Raw genomic sequence first — 19,459 nt, 5'->3', positions numbered from 1 at the left:
ACTGATATATATATTATTTTGAAGCTGAGGAGTTGTAAATTTTGGATGCCATTCTACTATAATAACACAGCTACTATATTCAACACAGCTACTATAGTCACGTGTTGCGACTATATTTGAGCAGAATGACACCACCACTCCCCGGCATCTGCTCATGTGGGATGGAAGCCTTTGCATCTACGGTTGTATGTGTGAAATAGCTGTGCATCTGGCGGCTCAGCTCATACATCACACAAGGCTACTAAAGGGTGAGACTAGTCACCAGGTGTGACATTGGAGATGTGGCCATTATGCACTGGGACACATGCATGGGAACCTCTGCATAGGGGTGCAGAAGAGTTAAAATTCCCATTCATCAGTGTCAGGGGCTGGACTAAGGAGGAATGGTGGGAACCGCCCCTCCTCTCCTGACCCTTCCCAAAAAGAGGACAGTATAGATTTAGATCAGTGGTTTGCAGAAGGGCATAGTTCAGAGGCTGCAGAGGGCAGAAGCTGGGAAATATTGGAAGAGGAAGAGCAGGAAGAGGAAGAGGGAGGAGGAGGAGGAGGAGGAGGAGGAGGAGGAGGAGGAGGAGGGGAGAGACAGCTGACAGACTCAGTGTCCTTGGAAAGCATTCCTGACCAGGACCAGACAGACATTGAGAGTAGAAGAACAGAGAGCTCAGTGGCAAAAGGCTCAGATTAGCCGATGCAGGACTGGCGTAGATTAGGGGAGACTACATCCCTTTGTCTCACTCTGTGAATACTGAATAAATTACGTGGTAAGGACTTTTCGTGTTATCTGCTTATTTTTTTCTTTTTCTTTTTTGGCTGCCACCAGGGGAGGGATAGTAATCCCTAAGCCTTGACCATCAGTGATGTTCATTTGGGCCAGCACCCCTCTCTTGTGCCAGACGTATCATGCAAGATTGTTGGAAACATAAAACAGGATAACACTATCTTGGGTGCTTTAAGTGAGCCAGTGGTGCAGCAGTTTGAGTGTCAGATCAGAACCTGGAAGATCTTCATTCGGCCAGCTAGTCACTGTCTCTAAGCATAACCTACCTCACAGGGCTGCTGTGAGAATAAAGTGGAAGACAGTGAGAGCCTTGGGGGATAGGCAGGATTACATATGTGGTAACTAAAACACATTTTAATAAAATAAGGGAGATGAAATGTTGAAAGAAGATATGGAAAATAGCAATTATATTTTAAAATATGTATTTTGGGGAGGAAGAATCCTAGACATCCTACCCATTATGTTGCCCACATTTGCCACAAACCAGTTGAAGCCAGATATGTTTACGGCTTAAAGGCAGCACAAGGGGGCTATTTTCTCACAGAGATTTGAATGCGCTGGTTGAATCTCTTTGCAAAGAACATGAAAATGAGACGGGATGGTGAAAATGAGATGGAATGAAGCGAGAAAAGCCTCAGGACACCCTCCCACCATGCAAATAGTTTTGTTTCCAAGTTAAAGCCAATTCACGCTCAAAGCCTCAATGGATATACAAAAAAGAGATCAGGAAAGGGGACCAGCGATATCACTGCAAATGACAAATGACATGACAAATTACAGAGCGTTAAGACCACTGAAGACCAACTAAAACACCCCATAGTAGAAGCAAACATCAAGTTTTAATAAGGTAGCTTTAAAAGAACAAAATACCGGTACCAAACCTATTACCTCCAGGCTGGGGTTAGGGGGCTTGCTTGTTTTATACAGATGTTATTATTTTATTATTATATTTATTACCTGTCCTTACCAGCAGATCCCAAGGTGGGTTACAACTATTTAAAATTCAGAATTGAAAAGGGTTAAAACAGATTTCAGGACTTGGGAATAGGGCGGGTCCTGAAAACACAACATCTCAGGTGTCAAAGAGGCCAGAGTAAAAATATCACTGATGCAGTAACAGTGCATTAGTGGTAAATTTATACCGAACTGTCCACACATCTTTTCACTTTATTAGTTGTTCTGCAATGCTTCCCCAGTGCCACCATATTATGGCCATCTGCAGGGGCAGCTCTTGTGCCATAGTGCAACTTACGTGAAGTGAGTCCTGATATACACATTTGGGCTTGTGCTCTGCCTAATCCATGCATTACTGCTATTCCGCACAATACAATTCATTTTAATGTTAATTTTGGCTTATAAAATACGCATTTTTAAACATACTTTTCATACATAATGTGCACACATTTGTGTGCACTTTATTTCGTTGGAAAACTGTGTAACAAAATTCAGAGAAGTGCAAAACTGTATAACAAGATTTGGAGAAGTGCAAATTTTGACAGACAGCTGTGTTTCGGCTCGGGCACCATTTCAAAAAGTGTGAATGAAGTAGATGGGCATCAAAACGCAAATTTCTCTTCCCCCTCCCAAGTCCCTACCCACAAACACTCACCCACTGCACAGCTTACTGGGACGGGGCAGGTGCAGGATTAACCGACCACAGGTTACAAACAGTTCAGCACTGTAGCATTTGTGCTCGCATGTTTGCATGGCGAGGGCAGATAATACTGTTTTGTTAGCTGGATTTGGTTCATGGGCTGCCAGATGGCCACCCACTGTTTTCAGAACATCATGCAAATGATTCATTTTGCTTATGATTTGATTTAATGGCCTCCACCTGCCCTTTCACGGGGCAGAGTCGCCCAGGTACCATTTGTCATTGCGTTCCTCCGACTACTATTCAAATGTAACATATTCCCAGGCTTTAAAGCCTTTGCCTAGTGGGCATCGCCTCCAAGATCGCCACCCTAGTCAAGCATGCAAACAGGATCAAACACAAATGGCCAGAGACAGAAGGGCAGAATGCAGCTTCATGGGCTGAAAGTGAGAGCGACCACAGGTATGGATATGAAGCAGAGCAAATAAAGGAAGGTAAGTCTATTCCTCCTTTCTTATGAACTGACTCCATAGGTAAAGGTAAAGGGACCCCTGACCATTAGGTCCAGTCGTGGCTGACTCTGGGGTTGCGACGCTCATCTCACATTATTGGCCGAGGGAGCCGGCATCTGGGAAACCGCTTCTAAGTCGCTTCTGGGAAACCAGAGCAGCGCACGGAAACGCCGTTTACCTTCCCACCAGAGCGGTACCTATTTATCTACTTGCACTTTGACGTGCTTTCGAACTGCTAGGTTGGCAGGAGCAGGGACTGAGCAACGGGAGCTCACCCCGTTGCGGGGATTCGAACCACTGACCTTCTGATCGGCAAGTCCTAGGCTCTGTGGTTTAACCCACAGCGCCACCTGCGTCCAAACTGACTCCATAGCCACTTTCAAATAGCTAAAGGGCTGTCACGTGGAAGATGGAAGCACGTTTGTTCTGTCCTGCTCTGGAGGACCCAAATCAATGGCTTTGAGTTACAAGAAAGGAGATTCTGACTAAACACCAGGAAGAACTTTCTGACAGTATGAGCTGTTTGACAATGGAACAGACTCCCACGAGAGGTGATGGACTCCTCTTCCTCAGAGGTTTGTAAGCAGAGTTTGGGTGGCCACCAGTCATGTATGATCTAGTTGAGATTCCTGCATTGAAAGGGGGGGTTGTGCTGGGTGACCCCCAAGAGTCCTTTCCAACTCTACAGTTCTACAAAAAGAACTACAACACAACATTTTCTTAATACGAAGTGCACTAACCCTCTCTTTTGCAAGGAAAGCTTGTTTGCTTTATTGCGTTTATTAGTATTAAATCGCTCCATCGTCTCTGCTGTAACAGGCCAGTCCCATCAGGCAAGTCATTTCACCAGGCTGCCTTAATGGAAGAGTCAGGAGGCAGAAGGATCATTCCATCAAGCACCTCCAGCCCCTGAACTGTGCAGACTGGTCATTATAGGAACAATGGCCCGAATTCGATTCCCCCCTCTTCCTTCCATGTCTTTCCCCTCCTTGTGCCATGTTTTTTTTAGATTGTAAGTCTGCAGGCAGGGATGGTCTTGTTTTCATTGATTGTATATAAGTCACTCTTAGCAGGGCATAAATGTTCTGAATAACAACAATAGTTACCCACAATTCACCCAAAGGTCCTACAAATTTAAAATATAACATTAAACCAGTTTAAAACAGCTTACAATCATGGAAGAGGGGAATCTGAAAAATATACGCCTCAAAGGCCAGAGTAAAAATCATTGAAGGTGATATAAAGCTGTGGGCCAGATCTTTAGCTCAGGAGTCTTGTCACTAGTTGTGCCTGCCCTGTGGAATGCCCTCCCGTCAGATGTAAAGGAAATTAAAAATAATAATAATGTAATTATTTAATTATTTATACCTTGCCCATTTGGGCAACTTCCAACACCTATAACAACATAAAAAACTGCCAAACGTTAAAAACTTCCCTATACAGGGCTGCCTTCAGATGTCTTCTAAAAGTTGTGTAGTTCTTTATCTCCTTGACACTTGATGGGAGGGCCTTCCACAGGGAGGGCGCCACTACTGAGATGGCCCTCTGCCTGGTTCCCTGTAACTTTACTTCTTGCAGTGAAGGAACCACCAGATAAACAACTACCTGACTTTTAGAAGACATCTGAAGGCAGCCCTGTATAGGGAAGTTTTTAAAGTTTGATGTTTTACTGTACTCGATGTTTTAATTTGTTGGAAGCTGGCCAGAGTGGCTGGTGCAACCCAGGCAGGTGGGTGGCATTTAAATAAATTATTTATTATTATTATTATTATTATTATTATTATTATTATTATTATTATTATTTATTACCTCTCCATACCCTGCAGCCAAGCATGGCATGGACAGGTGGGCTGGATCACCTGTCAATCATCTGATGCCACCATGATATCAGAAGATTGAGAAGTGGGTGGTCCCACCCACCTATCAAAGTTGGCCTGTGAGGGTAAAGGGAGATAGTGACCAAGCTGGAATGAACTGCCCATGTGCTACCTGATGGACAGGGAGTTCAAGCCTGCTTTCCACAGGGTTCAGGTGCACACAAAAATTCATTCACGCCTGGCAGGATAAGGCAACACATCACAAAGCCGCTGGTTGGTATCCTGCTTCTCTACCAGGTGGCCTTCAGACAAGACCTTCCACCCTTCAGCCTCCCATCTGCAATATGGGAAAGTACTGCCTTGCAGGGTTTGTTGTGAATCTCACATGACAAACAGCATGTAAACACTAGGCATAAAACCTACCTTCCATTTTCCCCATCACAGGCTAAAATGGCTCTCAGTGCACTGCTTGGGCTCCTGGTTTCCATACAACTGAACGAAGCAGAGGCCAAGTCCCTGTTGACCCAGTTTAGTGCTCCGGGGGACTTTGTCCTTGGTGGGATGTTTGCCTTTCACTCCAAAGTACAGTACCTAAGCCAGGATGTGGAGCTGAAGACTCCCAAGTGTTCCGGGTGAGTAGGACCAAAAGAACCTCAGCAAAATGCACAGTCCACCAAGACTAGAGATGTAAAATTTCCAGGCATCTGAAGTTATGGAAAAGCACTTTCTCCAACATTTCTTTCAACATTGTAAAAGGAAATATTTCAATATCAGTTTCCCCAATTTCTTGACACCTCCCCACAATAATACCTAGGTTGGGAAAACCAGACCACCACACCCCCCCCCCCGAAATCACCCCCATGGCAGACTTGTTATGAGTATCTCATTCTGGGCTTCCAAACAAGGCAAGGGAGCTGTCCGGCATCAGGTGGTGCTGAATGGAAGAGGAGCTGTCCAGAGGGCACCTAGGCTAGGAACGAGCCTACGGAAGTTGTTGCACCAGCAACTTCCAGGCATCCAACTGGGGTTTAAGCATTCCACCTGTCTGCTTCTATCCTTGCCCCCCCCCCAATTATGACTTTTTAAGCCCTAGTCCCTCCTCCCAAGTAGGAAACTGACCAGGCTGCCTCATGTGACAAAGTGAGAGCTGTGCTAAGCAGAAAGAGCTTAAGTTTGGACTCCATACCAAACTAGAAATGATTGTGTGGGGTGAGCCAAATTGGGGACATAGCGAAGCTCCCAATTCTTCTGATTTTCTGGCTGAGACATTGTCTTGTGGAGGTGATTTCAGAGGTTCCTGGTCCCAGTTTATGCTGGGAGGGGGCCATGCTGACATCATTTGCTGACAGTAAGGACTCATTTTATTCCAGCACGGCAATGTCCTGTCACTGCATAGAGACATTATAGCACCTCTGAGTCAGGCATGCAAAAAGCTTGTCATGTCCAGACTGAAATGGATAGCTAACTGAGGCTGCTAACTGGAGAATCCAATCTCCAATTAGGGATGAAGAATCTGGACTTCCAGATATTCCTGGGCTCCAACTCCAGTCAGGCCTGTGTGATCAATTTATTCCAACACATCTCATCTCTGACTCAACCTTCTATTCATTTTTGTCAATCCAAGGTGCTTCAACGAAATGGTACAGTCCTAATGGGAAAGGTTGTTCCACCTCAGTAAAATTAGGAGTATGCAGAGTGTTGAGTGTGGCTTCTGAGTCTGATTAGAGATTAGATTTCCTCTGCAGCAATCACACACATAAGAGATATTTGTAGAGTAAGAAAATAACAAAGCCACTTATTATAGGAAGTGCATAGCTTGGATAGAGAGGTTTCTTTTTCTAAGCTAACTAATCTAGAGAAGACAAAGGCAGTCATGCATGCTCCTTTGTTCTCAGAGGATAGATCCAAAATGACCTTGAGGTCTGAGAGAGAAGTGTAAGAGGAGGAAGTTGTAAACAGGATGCAATCTAAGGTGTCTAAACTCCTATCTGCTAAACTGAGTTGCACCCAGACTCCCAACAAATTACCGTATTTTTCGCTCTATAACACGCACCCGACCATAACACGCACGTAGTTTTTAGAGGAGGAAAATCCATAGGCATGCCACCCGTAGGCATTCCCTCCATAACACGCACAGACATTTCCCCTTACTTTCTAGGAGGAAAAAAGTGAGTGTTATGGTGCAAAAAATACGGTAAGCACCTTTGACACCACCCCCAATTCCAGCAAAGGAACCTTTGTCATTCACCGTCCTTGAAATGATTAACTCTTTTTTAACCGCCGCCCTAAGCTTCGACATTACTGGATACAAGCGGCACCTGAGCATGCGCTTTGCCATCGACGAAATCAACAACTCGACTTCTCTGCTCCCCGGTGTCAAGCTCGGCTATGAAATCCACAACACTTGCAACAACCCAGCCGTGGCCAACAAGCCCACAATGTCCTTCCTCTCCAAGTACCCCAACCACTATGGCGTGGAGGTGCAATGCGATTATACCAACTATAAGCCTCGAGTTGTCGCCGTCGTTGGCCCCGGCAATTCGGAGCTGAGCGTGCTGGTGGCTCGGTTCCTGAAGTTCCTTTTGATCCCAGAGGTAAGATTGTAAGCGCATTGCACTGGCTCTTACGAAGATCTCTTCCTCCCTTCAAGGAAGAGTCTCCACTGGTGTGTTTTGAGTAGGATCCAGGGCGCTACATTGAGGCAGAAGGTTGAGATCCATCTGGGTGGTCGAGTAGCAGAATCAAGAATTATGATTGTGATAAATTACCTGCCCTTCATACTAAGGTCCCAGGGCAGGTTACAGCAATTGAAACACAACACTAATATTAAAAGCACAATATCACACAGTATATTTAAAAAAAAAACAAAAGGTTTAAAACAACTTAAAATCACAGAAATAAGGTGGGTCTCAAAAATATATATCTCCATTGTCAAAAGCCAGGATAAAGAGCATTCGCCAAATGCTGTATAGTGAAAGTGCTGGATACACCTCTGCCACGGTCCATCAGTGGAATGCTCTCCCCAATAAGGTGCATCTAACCGCACCATTGTTTTATTTTTCTCACAGACTTTTGGATGTGGTTATTGGGGACTGAAATAATTCATATATAATTTTCTGCTGCTTAATATGAATTGCATTTATATAGCTCTTTTAATCATTTAATTATCCTGCATTGCAGAGACTGGAGTAAATGACCATTCCAACGATGCATTTCTGTGATTCTACGCATGTTATAGGCATTAAGTATGTCTGTTCATTATGCCCCTATGCCTTGTGTCCGATGCTAGCCCTACTCTTTAAAATAAGGGACAGGACTAACTTAGGTTTACAAATTTCAGAAAGCCAACTCTGAATATAACTTAGCTGGGTTCTAGCCACAGATGCCCAGACACCCAAATCACTGTTGCTTGCCTGATTGCATCAATTCAACGGTTATTTGAATATCCCAATTTTCATAGTCTCCATCTAAGAAGATAATAACAGCCTGCTAGATTGGGCTAGTGGCCCATCTAGCCCATAATTCTGTTCTCACAGTAGCCAACCAGATGCCTGTGGGAAGCCCACCAGCAAGACCCGAGCACAAAAGCCCTCTTCCCTCCTGTGGTTTCCAGCAGTGCATATTCAGAAGCATTGCTGCCTCAATCCATGGAGGCAGAGCATAGCCACCAGGGCTACTAACCACTGATAGCCTTTATCTTCCTCCATGAATTTATCTGCTCCTCTTTTAAAACTGGTGGCCAAGTTGGTGGCCATCATTGCCTCCTGGGGAAGTGAGTTCCATAGTTTAACCATGCACCATGTGAATCTGCCGTGAATCTTCCCTATCTTCTCCCATATCCTCCCTATCTTCCATCTCTCCCCAGATCAGCTACGCCAGTTCCAGCGATAAGCTAAGTGACAGGCAACTTTATCCATCGTTCTTCCGGACCGTCCCCAGTGACCGAATCCAAGCCGACGCCATGGTTCAGCTCCTGAGCAAGTTCAACTGGAACTGGGTGGCCACTTTGGTCACTGACGATGAATACGGCCGCCGGGCCCTGCAGATCTTCGTCCAGCTGGCTCTCTCTAAGGATATGTGTGTGGCCTACGAAGCCATCCTCCCGAGCGACCCGGAGGAAAGCAAGAGGAAAGAGGAGCTGTCCAAAATAGCCGACCAGCTCCAGAGGTCCAACATCAATGCCACGGTGATCTTCGCGCAACCGAGCAGTGCGGAGGCGCTGCTGAGGGTGGTGCTGAGCAGGGGCATCACTGGCAAAGTGTGGATCGCCAGCGAGTGCTGGGCAACCTCGCCCATCGTTGCTCATATTCCGAACCTGGCGAGAATAGGAACCATCATCGGGGTAGCGATAAAAAGCGGGGAGATGCCTGGGTTCAGAGAATATGTGCAGAATGTCGTGGCAGATCCTGGTAAGGACCAGAACAGCTCTGACACCAGTGATGGGGATGAGCAGTGCTCTGATTGCAGCTCTCTGACTCTTGCCGACTTCTCCACAGACACCGGTCCCGCTAGGTTCTATAGCACATTCAACACCTACAAAGCAGTCTACATCATCGCCCATGCTCTCCACCAGCTTCTTCAGTGCAATGCCACAAGCAAGTGGTGCAACATGAGCAGAGAGGTCTACCCGTGGCAGGTGAGTGAGGAGGAAGCAGTACAGGGTTACCTGCAAGGGCTGTGAGTTTTATTGGCTTTGGTCATTGTGAAAGGACTCTACGCTCTCTCCCTCTCTCTCTCTCTCCTCCTACCTGAGTTATTGAAACCAAGGCTGAGGAACATTTTTTTATTTTTTATTTAGCTTGAGACTTGTGTTCTTTTCTGGGCAACCACCTCAGGGTCACATGGCAGTGGAAGGTGGAGCTATAAGCAAAAAGTGGGTGGGGCAACTAAATAAAATGTTACCTTTGCACAGTAGGCTAGTTTTTACGTATGTCCACAAACCCCTGTCCACCCACCATCCAGACAAGCATGAGTTCAAGGGCACATTCCACTTAGACATAAACACTAAGACCTCCTGAACCTTCACAAGTAGAGGAGGGCAGTATATATTTACAACAGTGGTTTGCAGAAGGTCATAGTTCAGAGGCTGAAGAGGGGAGAAGATGGGAAGTATTGGGAGAGAGCTAGGAGAGGAAGAAGCAGCAGAGGAGAGACAGCTGACAGACTCAGTGACTTTAGAAAGCATTCCTGACCCCCCCCCTCCCAGGACCCAGCGGGTATTGAGAGTAGTAGAGCAGAGAGCTCAGAGGCAGAAAGCACAGATGAGTTGGCGCAAAGATGATGTATTATAGGAGAGACGGTGGGGGTGGGACTTTATTTGAAGCAACACCATTATCTCTCTTTCTGAGACTATTGAATAAAAGACTTGGTAAGGACTCTTATTGTTTATCTGCTTCTTGGCTGACACTGTGGGAAGGATCGGATTCCCTGAAACCTGACAGACAGCAGCCACTCTAAGGGTTTCAATCCTCCAAACTTTGGAAGGGCTGCATTTATTCCAGTCATCTCAGAAATCCCATTAGACTCCCTGTTCTCATGTAAGCACACCTGCCCATTGGTGGGTCAGGGGTACAGCCAGCTTTATAAACCTGCTCCAGCCTCACCCCTGACTTCCCATCCCTTACAGCAGCAAGGGAAAAATGCACTTAAATTCGTTAGTTTTTATACCACCAGTTATCTGGTCAATCGAGGGCCCCTAAGTCATAAGCGCATCGTTGCCCAACCGAGGGTGGTAATACCTAGCATCCTCACCAAAGGGAAATTGCCCACACACTTGCCTAGTTTGGCTTTGCAAATCTTTCTTATTTGGAGCACAAGAGTGCAAGAACAGCCTCGCTGGATCAGGCTGAAAGTGCATCTCATCTGACATCCTGTTCTCACACTAACCAGATGCCCATGGAAAGCATCCTTAAATCATGTGTTGCATAGCAGTAAGGAGGCAGTATAGAGGAGCTTATGCTTTTAATAAATAAAAAAAATACGAGAGGCTTCGATGTGCCTCCAACCCTCTGCTGACACCTCCCTCACTTGAGGTTTTAAATAACTACACTTCTTCGGGTTCTTCTCCTTGTTTTGCAGCTCCTGGAAGAAGTAGCTCGGGTCAACTTTACCATCAATTCTCATCTGGTTCATTTCAGCAAGTCGGGAAATCCTCCAACAGGTTATGACCTGATTTACTGGGATGCGACCACACATGGAAACCACGAGTTTGTCAGTTTTGGTAGCTACCATCCCCTGCAGCCTCAGCTCAACATTAGCAAATCAAAGATCCGCTGGAACACAAAGGAAGGGAAGGTTCGCACTAAGTTGTTTACTCACTACTTACATACCTCTTGGCTTCTAAGTGAAAACAAAACAAATCCTCCTTTCTGCAAATGGTGGTCCCTATTAAGTCCAAACTCTGTTTAAACAGAACTAGGTTCTCTAGGCCTACTAAAGACATTTTCTCATCCTCCTCCAGTGCCCCTCATCTTTATCCTTAAAGGTCCACATCCTTCTCTTCCTACTGCTCCTCACAAGTCAGCTGGCTTTCTTCCAGCAAGATTTTTCAGGCATAAGGACTAGAAACTTAAGGGGGGGGAATTTAAAAAGAAGAAAGAAAATAGATCATCTCAGGCTGCTGACTTTTACTGCTCAGTATTCAGTCCTCAGTTTGGACCATCCACTAATAGAAGCTTCCCTTTCCCATGATGGTATCAGTGTTGGGCGCTAGCATATTCAGGAAGCTGTCGAGGCCCCAGAGCTCTCAAAGGGTTGCTGTCTGCTGGTTCCAACTTCTGCTCCTTGCTGCAACTTGCAGTGGTGCTCCTCCATCTTGTCACTACCTATTTGCTTCCTCATCTACTGGCTTGCGGGGACAGACGGACTGCTAGAGGAGGGGTTGCCAACACAGCGCTCCTGGGCACAATGACACCCCTTTGGTCTTCCTCTGGCACCTTTGAGGCCCTCGCTCACTGCTCCCTGTAGAGGAGCTGAGGGTGGCTACCATTTTGTCCCTTGAAAAGTACACAGAGATGGAGGAAGTTGGAAGAGTGGCAATCCTTCCCACTTCCTCTATCACTTTTAGGTATGCTTCAATGCTTAAATTCATTCTACTAGATATACCTTGGGATAAATGGAGTGTGCTTGCTTTCTCCCTGCCATTTGTGTGGTAGCTGGGTGCAGGAATGATTCAGGGGAGCAGAGAAAGAAGAGATCAGAGTGGGTGGCATCTATGGCATTTCCTTAAAAAAAAAAGTCCAAGTGTATTATGGGGCCTAAAAGGGCTGGCAACCCCAGATGTAGAGGAAGGGGGGGGCTAGCTTGTTTTGACAGGGTTTCCAAAGTGGTGGTGGGGACAGCACGGTCCACTGGAGTCGGTAAATACCTTTTGTTTGTTTCTTTCATTTCCTAAAGCCCCCCATATCAAGATGTACACAGGAGTGCAAACCAGGGCAGAAGAGATGGCTGAGAGGAGAACACAATTGCTGCTTTCTGTGCGAAGACTGTCCTGCAAATTACTTCCAGAACAAAAATGGTGAGCTGGAGTTTTTCCAGATGTGCCAAGGGGGCCTCCTCATTCAACAACTGTACATTGGCAGCAAAGTTTTGAACCAACACATTTTTCTTCTTTTTGCCTTATCAATATTTTTTTCTCCTGTTCATGTTCCTCACCCCTGTTCTGTTCTTACATTTTAAGTAAGAATGATGAAATGCATTTTTAGCCAACTAACTATGTTTGCATGATAACGAACAACAGAAAGGATGAGGGAGTAAACTTTGTCTCAGTTGGTGCATGTAAGGTAAGGTGAAAAGGTAAAGGAGCCCTGGATGGTTGAGTCCAGTCAAAGGCAACTAAGAGGTTGCAGCGCTCATCCCGCTTTCAGGCCGAGGGAGCTGGCGTTTGTCCACAGACAGCTTTCTGCGTCCTGTGGCCATCATGACTAAACCGCTTTTGGCGCAACAGAACACTGTGACAGAAGCCAGAGTGCACAGAAATGCTATTTACTTTCCCGCCACAGCGGTACCTATTTATCTACTTGCACTGGCGTGCTTTCAAACTGCTAGGTTGGCAGAAGCTGGGACAGAGCAACAGGAGCTCATCTCGTTGCACAGATTTGAACCGCCGACCTTCTGATTGGCAAGCCCAAGAGGCTCAATGGTTTAGATCACAGCGCCACCCACGTCTCAAAGCATGGGAGGCTTTGTCTTAGAAGAGGCATCTTTTAATCTCTCTCTCTCTCTCTCTCTCTCTCACACACACACACACACACAAAAAAAAAATTGGGATGCCTCTTTTGGCACCATCGTAGAAGAGGTATTCCTTCTTTTCCTACACACAATGACTGTCACCTGAAGACTGTTTTCTTAAAAAAAAAAAAAGTGCTGGCATTAAAAAAGGATCAGACTAACCAGGGAAAGGGCAACTTTTCAGCCAAACAAACTGGGTTGCATCCAACATAGTTCTACTCAGCCTCCTCCCCTTCTTGCCTAATCAACTATTCTTTTCATCCAGATCCCCATGAATGTACCCCATGCCCTAGAGAGAAATGGTCTCCTCCGCAGAGCACCACATGCTACGACAGAGCGTTTGAATACCTGGAGGTGACCGACACCCTCCCCATCAACATGGTGGCCTTGACGGTCTTGGCCATGGCCCAAATGGCCGTTGTCACCGGCATTTTGGCCAAGCACCGCGGCACCCCGGCCATGCGCTTTGTCGGTGGCTTCCCCACACTCTCCATTGTCCTCTCCTCAACCTGCTTCTGCAGCAGCTTCTACTTATTTGTCATCAAGCCCACCTCGATGGTCTGCAAGCTCCGGCAGCCCCTCTTCTTCTTCAGCTTCACCATCAGCTTGGCCACACTGCTTGGCAAGACACTCCAAAGCTCAGGGCTCGGCTGGACCTTGAAGAGGCCTAAGCTGAGGAAGCACCTGATGGGCCTCTGCATTCTCCTCAACATAGCCATCCAGGGCCTACTTTGCCTCGTATGGTATTTCTGGAACCCTCCTTCCTTGGAGGAGAGCACTGAGCTGGAGAAGACCATCCTGGTGCAATGCCGGGACAGCTCCTTCCCGGGCTACAGCTCGCTCCTAGCCCATGACTTAGGCCTGGCTGCCGTCTGCTGCCTCTGCACCTTCATGGGGAACAACCCGGACCAGAGGAACGACAAGGCCGCCAAGTCCATTAGCTTTGCAATGATCCTCATCCTCATCATCTGGACACTCTTCGTGCCCACCTACGCCACCTCCCAAGGGAAGTTTGTCTCCCTGTTCCAGGTCTTTGCTGGCCTGGCCAGCATCTTTGCCATCTTCGGCTCCTACTACTACCCAGTGTGTTACATCCTTCTCTTCGCACCCCACATGAACACGGACGCCCACTTCCGCTGCCTGCCCCAGAACCCTCCAGCAGACGGCAAGCCAGATTCTCCAGAAACCAAGTAACGTAGGGAGAATAGCTGTCAACCGTCCCTTATTTGGCGGGAAAGTCCCTTATCACAGTGCTGTGTCCCGCTGCTGTCCCTTATTGATGATGTCCCTTAAATTTCCCGGGTTTCAAAGGAAGCAGCTCTTCTCCCTCCCTCCCTGCCGGCCAAGGAGGAAGGAGGCTCCAACTGTGTTGCTTGGCTGCGTTGCTCACCCAATAAGGAGTCTAAGAACGATAGAGGGGTGGAGCTTGCATGCCTTGTGCAAATCGGCCGCGTTGCCTGGGGACTCGCCTTTGCTCAGCGCTTCCCAGCGGAGAGGTGACAGTGGTTTTCCTTGCTGCATCCCCTTTGCCAGGTTGCTGCACTGTGGGAACCACCGACTGAGGCTTCGTTTGGCTGCTGGCTGGGCTTTCTGCCTTTGGCTTGGAGGGGATCAGAAGTTGAACATACCTGTGCTCTGAAAATCCCTTATTTTGGCTGCTGATCCCTTATTTTCGAGGCTGCTGGTCCCTTATGTTCAAATCTGTAAGTTGACAGCTATGGTAAGGAGTGGGAGAAGACTGCCGGCTCCCCACTGGGGCATCCAGTCAGCCACTGTGAGAACAGGATGCTGGACAAGATGGGCCATTGGCTTGATCCAGCAGGACTCTTCTCACATTCTTATGTGCCCTCTAGTGTTTCTCAAACTTGATAAACACTGGAGGGCACCATAGGTCTCCAGCTGTTGTTGGGACTGCAACTCCCATCATCTCTGATCATCATCATCCTGCTAGCTAGAGGTGATGGGAGTTGTAGTTCAACAATAGCTGACGACCCAAATTTGAGAAACACTGCTCTAGATAGTGCTGGACTCCACTATCTTCACCCTACCCCTGATTATTTACCATGGTGGCTGGGGCCAGCATCCAACCTCTGGAGAACCACAAATTCGCCATTCCTACTGTAGGAATTAGAGCAGATATCTCTACCCTGATGCCCCCTGGGTGTTGTTAGATTACAGCTCCCATCCTCCCTAATTCCCTTGGTCAGGCTGGTTGGGGCTGATGGAATCAGGAGTCCCAACAACATCTGGAGAACCTAAGCCACAGACTCATAAGCACATTTGACACAAAACTCTGGCTCAGCGGGGACGTGAAGTGGTTCCTTGGCTACGGAGTTTCAAGGAGGTTCTCACTGCATCTATTAGCAGCCGTTCCAGCAGGCTGCAGAAACGAAGGAGAGGGAAAACAGCACAGTTTACCATCGGCATTGCCAGAGCGGGGCAAGCACAAACACTCTAAACAAGAAGCTTGCCTTAGGGCCGTATCCCCTTGTGGGCAAACTTCCGTCAGTGATGGACGGAGCCTGAGGCAAAAATGATCAGGTGAACAGGTGACTTACCTTCATAGAGCTATATTCTCTGTAGTTACATGCAAAAGTCAGTGGCTTCTCCATGTGTGCGCGCACACACACCCTCTCTATCCACGCCAGTAAAAGATATGACCACGGTTCACGAATTTGTTCCTGAGAAGGGTCCGGAACAGAGCCAGAGAGGATTGTTGCTAGGTTGTAACCCAGGAAGCAGAGACATTACCTTTCCAACAAAGGTCCGTATAGTTAAAGCTATGGTTTTCCCAGTAGTGATGTATGGAAGAGAGCTGGACCATAAAGAAGGCTGATCGCTGAAGAATTGATGCTTTTGAATTATGGTGCTGGAGGAGACTCTTGAGAGTCCCATGGACTGCAAGAAGATCAAATCTATCCATTCTGAAGGAAATCAGCCCCAAGTGCTCACTGGAAGGACGGATCGTGAAGCTGAGGCTCCAATACTTTGGCCACCTCATGAGAAGACTCTCTTCATGAGAAGAGAAGACTCCTTGGAAAAGACTCTGATGTTGGGAAAGATGGAGAGCACAAGGAGAAGGAGATGACAGAGGACGAGATGGTTGGACAGTGTTCTTGAAGCTACCAGCATGAGTTTGACCAAACTGCGGGAGGCAGTGGAAGACAGGAATGCCTGGTGTGCTCTGGTCCATGGGGTCACGAAGAGTCGGACACGACTAGATGACTAAACAACAACAACCCAGGAAGAGCCCTAAGAGCTGGATATTCTTCAACTCCGTTATCTTCTTGGATGCATTATCTATTCTGTGTTAGGCATTGCCCTTTCTCTTGTTCAGTTTTAAGCTGTTAAACTAGGCTGGTTTATTTGCATTGCTTCATACAAACTTGTACATGCTGATTCAAACTGTTGTACTTAATTCTTCATTTGGTACGTTGTGAGCTACTTTGGGCACAGTTCTGAAGGAAAGTGGCACACAAATAAATGCACAATGATCTATTTGGATGTAATCAAACATTTCCTGTCTCTTTCCTATATGCTTCACATGGTTTAAAAAGGTGTGCAATGCTGTTAACTTGACCCAAGCCTTTGGGACAGGTTTGGATGACAATGCAGGTGAAGGTGTTGGGACTTCACACACTTACATGTGTAACTTTAAAGGTGTTTCTGCAAGAGACAGAATCAGAGGTGTGGCACATACATAGCCTAATATGCCCTCTGATTCCCTAATCCATTTGGGGCAAATGGGCCACTGCTTCTCCAACTTCAGCCTGCCCTAAGCCAACCTCCACCTGACAACCTGTTGGAGGGGGTGGTCCTGCCTGTCAGTTTCCTCCTTTTTAAGCTTAGTGTTTTCCTCCTAGAACTCAGCAGGGAGTGGGATGAGGACAAAACTAGAATGAGTTGGCTTTCCTTGTCATGGGCTCTGGCGCCACCTACTGTTCGTCTCCCTGACTTCTGCCCTACCAGTCCCAATGGGCACCAGCCACCAATCCTCAGATTACTAGAAGAAGAAGAAACCTTGGGCAATGAAGAAGACTCATAACTACATCAGGACAAAGCAAGGTTGGACTGCCACCCAGGAATAAGTTATGGTGCTTGCAAAATCTGAAATATACAGTACACAACACACATACCTCTCAAAATAAAGTATCACCACAAATAAAGGAAAGACAGGAAAGTGCATTTGTCACGTAAAAATTAAAAGCTTTTTTTAGTGTTTAAAATAGCATTTACACATAAGCTGCTATATATTAACTATACAGACACTTGAATTTTAATACAATATCTACAAAAAAGAAAGAATTCAATTATGAAATAGACATGTAAAATGGGGAAACAGTACGGTTCACACTGCCCAAAAGTTGACCTTGGGAACTGAACCAGTTCTAGGACAGTTAACATTGGAGAGTGATAGGGAGTAAAGATTCTCCCCACCTCCAGTCATTACTTAAAATCATTTATTTTAAATTGTTTTCCTCTACTGTACATAAATTCTTTACACATCTTTCTAATCACTGATTAGAATTAAAATCATTCTTTTGAAGTTACTCACTACAATCCAGATAAACGAAATTTTAAAAAAGCCAAGGGGTGAGTCCACCTAGTGGATTAACAGCAGATCCACACCATTCAAAGTTCATAGATCCTACAATGCTGGCATAACAGCTAAAGAATCCCTGGCATAGAATCATAGAGTTGGAAGGGACCCTGAGGGAGTTGAAGGGGTGTGCATTTAAAAGCACATAACTTTCCCCCCAAAGAATCCCAGGAACCGCAATCTGTTACGGGTAGTGGGAATGGTAGCTCTGTTGGGAGGGAACCAACACTTCTCAGGGATGACTGGGGGAAGCCATGTGCTTTAAACAGATGGTGTGGATCTGCCCGAAAACAGAACAGGAACAAAAGCAAGACTGGCCAAAGGTCAATGACAAGACAGTGGGACATGTTTGTCCAATTACAGTCAGATTAAACAATCAGGGGCAGATCACTCTAAAAGAGTGTAGAAAGAGCACAGATCCACTGGGACAAAGCAAGTGAACCATTTTTAACATGGGTGAACCATTTTTAAGGTTGAAGACCAATGTACCCCTTAAAAAAGGGTTGGGTCAACTTAAGGCAGCTACCTCTGTTACACCTGCCATCAACCTAACAGCTATTTCGGAAGCTTCTAAAAATCCCTAACAGGTCCACACAACTGTTGCAAGGTTGCCCCCTGCTTCACAGGTGGTGCCATTTTATTATCTATGTGTGTCTATGCCTGTATCTATCCACAGGGGTGTTGCAGATCGTACGATTCACGAAGCAAATAGTTGTGCTATTCTAAACGCTTGCTCATGTGAGTTTTGCCGTAAGTACTGGAGATATAAAGTTGTAGCCAATGTTTGCCTTACTCAGGAGAAGACCCCCCCTAAACTTAATGGACAAGATGCAACATAGTTCCATCAATTTCAATGGGTCTACTCTTCAGTAAACCTTGACTGGATGTAACCCCCTTTAACTATATATCCACAAGAAGAACTGGCTGGTCTTCGCACTCCTCTTCTCCGAGATTTGCATCCTCAGAGTAAACTGACATCTCTTTTGGGATGTCTGCAAGGAAGCTGAGCTGCCTAGGAAGGAGCCCTTGGCAAGTTCACAGCATCTGATGGTAGCATCTCTGCTAGGGGGCACCACAGCTCAGTGGTCAAGCTTTGCACGCAGACGGTCCAATTTTCAATCTTTGCCGTCTCCAGTTAAAAATGGTCAAGAAGTGCTCGATGGAAAATACCACAGACCCTGGTGAGAATCATAGCTGTCAACGTTTCCCTTTTTTAAAGGGAAATTCCCTTATTACGAATAGGATTCCGCACAAGAAAAGGGAAAAGTTGACAGCTATGGTGAAAATTGCTGTTGCTAGTCAGAACAGACAGTGCATCTACTTGTTCTGACTTGGTAGAACATGGAAAGCTGCTTTATCCAGCTTAGCACTGTCTACTACACTGACTGGCAACAGCTCTCCAGGCAGAAGAACTCTCCTAGCCTTAGCTGGGGGATTGAGCCAGCAATCTGCGAACTGAGCCTGCAATCTTCATGCAAAGCAGAAGCTCTGCCACTGAGCTGCTAACCTTCCCCAGAAACCAGCTGTTGAGGAATAACCACAGTGGCAGGGAAAGTGCTTTGCAGGGTGTCCAGTCCCTTACCGATGCTGTGTTGGGAAATCCTGGAGAGCTGCTGCCAGTCAGAGCAGACAGAGCTGGGCTAGATATAGCAATGGCCTGAGCTTGAGACAGGCAGCTTTATATTATTCTGAGATTTCTCCCTGCCACTGTAAACCAAAGATGTGGACTAGTGGCAGGAAACTGACATGGGCTAGTGTAGCCATCAGAGTGGACCTACTGAGACTGACAGACCTAAGTTCATCGTGCCCATTAAGTTCAATGGGTCTACTCTGAGGAAGGCTGGCAAACGAAACAACCCATGGATGCCCTGCAAAAGCACAATTCCCAAGATTTGATTGATTTTATTGGTGGGGGGGAGAGAGTGCTTG

General features: G+C 46.5%; 2 protein-coding genes and 2 long non-coding RNA genes across 4 annotated transcripts in view; 2 read left to right on the top strand and 2 right to left on the bottom strand.

Annotated features, from left to right (window-relative positions):
• Window positions 1-19,459, top strand: part of LOC309536539 — a 253,860-nt gene that overhangs the window by 15,414 nt on the left and 218,987 nt on the right. The window lies entirely within an intron of this gene.
• The window catches only part of DVL1 (dishevelled segment polarity protein 1), a 129,712-nt gene that overhangs the window by 18,824 nt on the left and 91,429 nt on the right, over window positions 1-19,459 (bottom strand). The window contains exon 15 of the transcript XR_014221495.1: window positions 10,812-10,973. The gene's annotated coding sequence lies outside the window, so the exon portion shown is untranslated. The remainder of the gene's footprint in view (window positions 1-10,811; window positions 10,974-19,459) is intronic.
• LOC309536107 (taste receptor type 1 member 3-like) lies at window positions 850-16,152 on the top strand. The gene is made up of 7 exons (XM_082229970.1): window positions 850-2,866; window positions 5,146-5,333; window positions 6,992-7,295; window positions 8,567-9,337; window positions 10,780-10,995; window positions 12,097-12,217; window positions 13,196-16,152. The coding sequence occupies exons 2-7, from the start codon at window positions 5,152-5,154 to the stop codon at window positions 14,122-14,124; spliced, it is 2,523 nt and encodes an 840-aa protein (XP_082086096.1). The 5' UTR covers window positions 850-2,866; window positions 5,146-5,151; the 3' UTR covers window positions 14,125-16,152.
• Window positions 17,116-19,451, bottom strand: LOC309536574. The gene is made up of 2 exons (XR_014221636.1): window positions 18,862-19,451; window positions 17,116-18,738 (listed from the first exon to the last, which is right to left on the bottom strand). It is a non-coding gene; the product is annotated as an uncharacterized lncRNA (long non-coding RNA).

Source organism: Podarcis vaucheri (genome assembly GCF_965113315.1).
Source record: "Podarcis vaucheri genome assembly, chromosome: 7".
Taxonomy (NCBI): domain Eukaryota; kingdom Metazoa; phylum Chordata; class Lepidosauria; order Squamata; family Lacertidae; genus Podarcis; species Podarcis vaucheri.
Note: the sequence above shows the minus strand (reverse complement) of the source record. Positions and strands in the feature narration are given on the sequence as shown.

What these genes read in the sequence shown, in the direction of transcription:
- LOC309536107 (XM_082229970.1), top strand. Translation starts at nt 5,152, where the DNA reads ATGGCTCTCAGTGCACTGCTTGGGCTCCTGGTTTCCATACAACTGAAC. An exon ending in AAGACTCCCAAGTGTTCCGG is followed by an intron (nt 5,334 to 6,991) that starts GTGAGTAGGACC and finishes CGCCGCCCTAAG; the next exon opens with CTTCGACATTACTGGATACA. An exon ending in TTACTTCCAGAACAAAAATG is followed by an intron (nt 12,218 to 13,195) that starts GTGAGCTGGAGT and finishes CTTTTCATCCAG; the next exon opens with ATCCCCATGAATGTACCCCA.